Source organism: Hippoglossus stenolepis, chromosome 5, assembly GCF_022539355.2.
Source record: "Hippoglossus stenolepis isolate QCI-W04-F060 chromosome 5, HSTE1.2, whole genome shotgun sequence".
Classification (NCBI taxonomy): Eukaryota; Metazoa; Chordata; class Actinopteri; order Pleuronectiformes; family Pleuronectidae; genus Hippoglossus; species Hippoglossus stenolepis.
Window position 1 is genome coordinate 2,551,683 of NC_061487.1, and position 6,489 is coordinate 2,558,171.

The 6,489-nt window shown below is 44.4% G+C and overlaps 1 protein-coding gene across 1 annotated transcript; it reads left to right on the forward strand.

The window, feature by feature from the left end:
- On the forward strand, positions 1–2,579 carry LOC118109988. The gene is made up of 3 exons (XM_047339771.1): positions 1–75; positions 1,611–2,159; positions 2,316–2,579. The coding sequence occupies exons 1-3, from the start codon at positions 28–30 to the stop codon at positions 2,577–2,579; spliced, it is 861 nt and encodes a 286-aa protein (XP_047195727.1). The 5' UTR covers positions 1–27.
- Positions 2,580–6,489: the final 3,910 nt, after the last annotated feature.

Below are 6,489 nucleotides of genomic sequence, written 5' to 3' on the forward strand. Positions count from 1 at the left end.
GCAGGTTTAGCAAACACGGCATCATAGATGCCACACTTGAGCCCAGACAGACTGCTTGACAACATCCACTCACAGGTAAATCTATTTATTCATGTATCATCTCTGAACAAACTGCTCTGCTCTGATATGAGATATTGTAATAACTGTCAAACTTTGCATGGGCTTACAAAAAAATGGTTTATTTTGCTTAAGAGGAAACACCATTTTCTCAAATCAAGAATGAAGTTTCAGACAGCTGTTATAAGCAAATGTCACGTTGACTGTGCCAACATATGTATGGTAGTAAGATTTTTGTATGTTCATCTTTATCACAGCAGGCCAGCGTAGCTTTATCATGTTCAGAGTTGACAGACTCAATGAAAACAGAACATTGTCATTAAACAACATTTCAGTGCTTTGACTGTTAGTATCGAGTATGTCAGTTGTCGAGAACATGGTAGGAAGTTTATGCACTGTTTGCGTCTGTGTATTACTGTAGTGGAATAAGTATCCCCCCCAAAAAATTGCAATGTAACTTGAGTACACTCGGTACACTTGTATTTTAATTTTCCTCCAGCAATAGCTTAATCACTAAACTTAACCAAGTTATTTTGTTGCTTAAAAAGAACCAAACCTCATTGAAGAGAAAATAATATAAAGTAACATTTTTAAATTCATTACTAATAAGTGTTCGCCCCCTTTGGCAATTTACTCACAATAAGTTGTTGGAAAAGAGTCAGAAATATAACTGCAAATCAGTTATTATATTCATTAATCAGGCTCTTGTTTATTTGTTTAGTTTAGCTCTCCTTAAATTGAACACTGCAACCAACCAGCTCACAACCCAAAACTTTTACTTTGAAGGCGAGATGTCTCTGGTTCCATCTCTGGATTTCCTTCAATTTTCATTGTACAAATTGGATAAAGAAACAAGTTGAGTCTGAGGTTCACTGAATTGGATTGTATGTCTTCATTTGATGCCAACATTTCGAACAGTGCAGGCAAACATTAACAGTGTTTAGTCAATCACCCACCCATCAACATTCATTTGTATTTGTACATGAAAGACAATGAAATTAGGAAATACCCCCTTTTTCTATATGCAATCTTAACAACTGCAGAGGATTTATACTTCATACACTGACCAAACGTGGCTGTGGCCAAAGTGCACCACTGAACAAGCTCCATTCTTACCACATGAACTCCACTCTTGTTCTCATGGTCTCAACAATCCTCTGCTGTTTCCAACTTTTTCATATCAAACATTAGGGTTAGGGGTTATGGTTGTGAATGACAAGGACCAGTGTTCGTATGAACCTTTTCTATATCAAACACTGATCTCTGACCTCAACCAAGAATAAGAATAAGAAAAAATATATCAAGTATATAAAAGTATAAAAATATATCAAGTTTACATTTCAACTCAGTATCAACACATTTTCTGTAGAGTTCATCAGTTCACCAGATTCCGATCATTTGTTTCAAAGCTTAGGTCAGTTAAATTTGTTTAATGCATGTTCTTTTGTGAAATTTAGTGAAGTCTTACTAAATTCAGTTCATTGTGGTAAAGTTCTCTTCACTGAGGTATTCTTATATATCATTTCAAGCTAGCTGCCTCTCTGTCTCTACAGCTGATCATGGACAATTTAGAACTTCTATCTTCTATCTTCTCTTTATGCAAAACCATTTATGGAATGGTTGGAAATATGAAGACCAACAAGGAGCGCTGTCAACGAGTCACCCAAAGAGTCAAAGCCCTGGAAGATGTGGTTCTGTTAATCAAACAAAGGGGCCCGGGCCAAATGTCTTCCGCTGTGGTCAAGGCTCTGAATGAGCTCTGGATCACTCTGATTTCCACCAATGAGCTGATAAAGAAATACTCCCAAACTAAGGCTTTCTTGAACTTCGTGAAATCCAAAAGCCATGAAGAACAGTTCTACAAGATGAACGAAAGTCTCACTGATAACTTCCAGGTCCTGTCCGGAGTTCTGCAGGTCGAAAATGGGAACATGCTGTGCAAAGTCTATGACTGTGTTTCCGGAATGCAACACAATGAAGAGCTACCTCTGACTAGCCCCACAGCCCTGATGCCTCGCCCCATGCATACAGCCCCCATGCCTACAGCCCTGATGCCTACAGCACTGATGCCTCGCCCCATGCCTATAGCCCCCATGCCTACAGCCCCATGCTACAGCCCTGGCCTACAGCACTGATGCCTCGCCCACGCCCATGCCTACAGCCCCCATGCATACAGCCCCCATGCCTATAGCCCCATGCCTATAGCCCCCATGCCTACAGCCCCCATGCCTACAGCCCCCATGCCACCCCATGTATAGCATGACAGCCCTGATGCCTACAGCACTGATGCCTCGCCCCATGCCTATAGCCCCCATGCCTACAGCCCCCATGCATACAGCCCCCATGCCTACAGCCCTGATGCCTACAGCACTGATGCCTCGCCCCATGCCTATAGCCCCCATGCCTATACAGCCCCCATGCCTACAGCCCCCATGCATACAGCCCCCATGCCTACAGCCCTGATGCCCATGCCTCGCCCCCATGCCTACAGCCCCCATGCCTCTTACCTTGCCTCCAGCTAACCCAACACCATTTATGCATCTCCCAAGGCCAGTGCTTCACCCCACAACTCCAACACATAGCTTTGCGGGCCCCAGGCCAGTGTTCATTACCGCAGCTACCATGCCTAAGCAATGCATCATGCCCTACATGCAAGTATCTAGCCCCATGAACCCCATGTCTTTTAGTAGAACCATGGCCCCTATCACTCTCTCCACCACTTTTGTCCCCCAGTGTGTCCCTGCTACAATGTCCTCCTTCAATTTCTCCCCGGCCACAGCCACCATGGCCCAAATGCCTCTCATCAGACCTGTTACCATCATGACAGTTTCACCCCAAAATACATACAAATATATATAGTAAGAAACATTTAGTTCATCACCAACCTTCTTGTCAATCCCAGACAAGTGAGTTTCTCTCTGCAGGTGTTCATTTTGTCTAATGAGAGTTTTACTGTGTATCTCTGAACTCACAGGTACAGTGGGTAACAGGGATGGCCAACAATCACCGGCTGTTTGTGACTGCAACATGTTTAGTCAAATCTTTTTTGCGTTAAAACAAGAGAAGCATGTTCTGTGACGTATGGGTAAAAAGAGGGAAAGAACGCAGGAAAATTAGACAAATTCATGAAATGTGACATAGGTAGTTGTGCAAAGAGTGGAATAGATGAAAACCTAAATGCTGCGTGTATGGCCACTGTTTTAGAAAAATGATCTGACAAGCACATGGGGTTGGGGTTATGTTTGAAAATAACAATTTCAAACTACTTGGTAAAGCTTTTTGTACAAAAACCAGCAGTGTAGCGTTCCTTCCAAAAATGCTGCAGATAAATACTGAAAATGTATTCTATAGAATATCTGTCAAAACCAATGTTGCACTAGATTCAGTCATGGTGAGTCATTGATTAATCAACTAATATACATGTACATTGAGAAAGGTTTGAAGGTTGTTGTTTTTTTAAACCCAAGAGTCCTGATAACTCATAATCACAATAATAAAGAATTTCTTTCTGAACTCATGGGTATATTTTGTTTTAATTTAATACATTCACTCTTTTTATGATTAAATGAGAATTATTTTATTGCATTCTGTGCTATATAGTAATTATTATGCAATTAGGAAGTAATTAATAAAAAATACAGTGACTAATTATTATTTCACATATAAATCACTTTGAATGGTCATGTGTATACAAAATGTAAATTATTATTGTCCTTTTGATGAGACTGAGAGGTGATGACATGTGAACTGTCCAAAGATCTGATGTATGTCTCCCAACTATATCCCAAGACTACACATGTATTTACTCTGAATGACTTCTTGTTCTTTTCACATAACTGTTAAATAGAAAATTGTCTGCTGGGCTTAGGGCTGCTGATCTTAGCGGGCGTGTACAGGTCCCGGGGCGAGGCCGCCGCCAGCCTGTGGGGCGCCGAGAGCGGCCGGGTGATATTTCGTGCCACGATGCCCCTAAAACTCTTCCACACGTACTCCAGACTGCTGCGCTTCGACGACCGATGCATGAGACGAGCCACGGACAAATTGGCGGCCGTGCGAGAGGTCTGGGATGCGTGGGTGTCGCGGCTACCGCACCTGGACGAGCAACTGGTTCCGTTCAGAGTTTTTTTAAATTTTTTTTATATTATAATTATGTTATGTTATGTTAGTTATGTTATGTTATGTTATGTTATGTAGATAGCGGCTGCTAGTCCTCGTCCTCATCTCTTCTCCTCCTGTTTTTCTCCCTAGGCCGGTGTCCATTCCGTCAGTACATGCCCAGCAAGCCGGCGAAATACAGGATCAAGTCGTGGGTGGCCTGCGATGTGAAATCAAGCTACGCTTGGAAGATGCAAGTGTACACCGGAAAGCCGAGCGGCGGACGCCCAGAACGGAACCAGGGGTTGCGGGTAGTGCTCGATGTAACGGAGGGACTGCATGGTCGTAACGTCACGTGCGACAATTACTTCACCTCCTACGAACTCGCGCGGCAGCTCCTGGAGAGGAAGCTCACCGTGGTCGGCACTGTTCGGAAGAACAAGCCCGAGCTCCCGACCGGGCTGCTCGCGGTCAAGGGAAGAGAGGTGCTCTCATCCAAGTTCGCATTCACGCCCACTGCCACTCTTGTGTCCTACATCCCAAAGAAAAACAGGAATGTGGTGCTCCTGAGCACACGGCACCCTGAGGCCGACATCAGCGACCGCGAGGATGGGAAACCGGTCATCGTCCTGGACTACACCTGCAACAGGTGGCGTGGACAACCTAGACAAGGTGATCGGAACGTACAGCTGCAGGAGGATGACCGCGCGCTGGCCCCTCGTCGTCTTTCACAACATTCTCGACGTCTCTTCCTACAACACCTTCGTGATATGGAGAGATCAACCCGACTGGATGCCGGGCAAGTGGAACAAGCGGAGGTGTTCCTAGAGCAGCTGGGAAAGGCTCTCGTGACTCCGTTCATCGCCCGAAGGAGCGCATCCCGCGCGGACGCGTCCGCCGCGGTTGTGAAGCCTGTAAAAGCCGCCGCCACCGCGCACAGAGCTGTTGACTACGGCGCTCGACCCGAGTGTCGGCCTCCTCCATAGCCCTAGCAGCAGCCCCGCTCGCGAGTAAGAGGAAGAGGTGTCAGATATGCCCCAGGAAAAAGGACTGTAAAACTCACACCATGTGCCGCGGGTGTAACAAATACATCTGCAAGGGCTGCTCACTTGTCTATTGCACTACGTGTGCGTCCTAATATGGGGTGGCTATGTGAGGGGGCCAACAGCCGGGGGAAGCAGGGACAACACAAGGGTTAAGGAATAGCTGGACTCAACGTGCTGAGACCCAGCAAAAGTAAAAATATTATTTATTTTCAATAATCACAAATGTGCTGACAGAATACAGGAGCGGGCCTGGCTATCAACAGCAGTGAGTGCTGTAAGGTTAGGACTTCTCAGAGGCTGAGATGCTGAGACAGTTCCACCTGCAGGTACAGAGTCCAGGGCAGAGTATGACTTGGTGGTTGTACAACCTTAGAGATGCAGGTATCCTGAAGCCCCGCCCAGCCAAGCACAGACACAGACAGGATGAGCATTTGAAGAGAGAACACACATGCAGGCCTAACAAACAAATCCAGATTAAACAGAAAAGTCCATAAAGTTAACTAACATAACAATTTGCACTTTTTGGTACTAAAAGTGAGTTTTTGAGACAAAAAAGGAGTATCTTAAATTTTCAACTCACTTTGTATTGTTACAATATCGATAGTATATGAAGATGAGCAATGTTTCATTTCCCACAGAGTTTCTTGGACTGAGATATACTCAATCATCTGCTGCCAAAAGTCTGCCAGATGACGTCACTGCTGGACTTTTAACAGCTCCCTGGCTGTGTGCAAGAACTACAACATGCACTTCCACATTTTTGCAGTTGGGTTGAGGTGCGGTGATCCTGAAAATGGAGACGACAAACTTGTTAGCTCACTCATTTCCTCTACAGCTTCTTGCCCACAGGAACAATGTATGTTAAAACAACTGCAACTAAAACATTGGTTTAGCCGAATATGAACCCACTGCTAGTATTTGTAAGCATAGAGCTGAGGTCGGCCATCCAATAGGAGAGAGGCCTGGCAGACTGGTGCATTCTGGGTGTTGTGGAGAAAGGAAAAATAATTTTTCTGTTTTCTTCAGTAAAGTTGCACCAATTTAGATTTTTTAATATCTTTCTGCAGCATACATCCTCATTAGAAGGACATCCCACCAGCAGTGAATTTAAGGACCATTATCAAAACAGCTAAAAGACATTATTAGCACAAAAAAACCCACAACCCTGTACTATAGCAGAGGCCAGATACATCCCACTAATTTGAATTACATTTCACCATGGTAATTATCAGAGTTGGGACTCGTGGCTCCTTTCTGAGAGCTATTTAAAAACACACTCTTATTGTTTTAT

Coding starts and splice junctions, on each gene's coding strand:
- LOC118109988 (XM_047339771.1), top strand. CDS start 28: ATGCCACACTTGAGCCCAGACAGACTGCTTGACAACATCCACTCACAG. Junction 76..1,610: donor TTGACAACATCCACTCACAG/GTAAATCTATTT, acceptor CTGTCTCTACAG/CTGATCATGGACAATTTAGA. Junction 2,160..2,315: donor CTATAGCCCCCATGCCTACA/GCCCCATGCTAC, acceptor CCCCATGTATAG/CATGACAGCCCTGATGCCTA.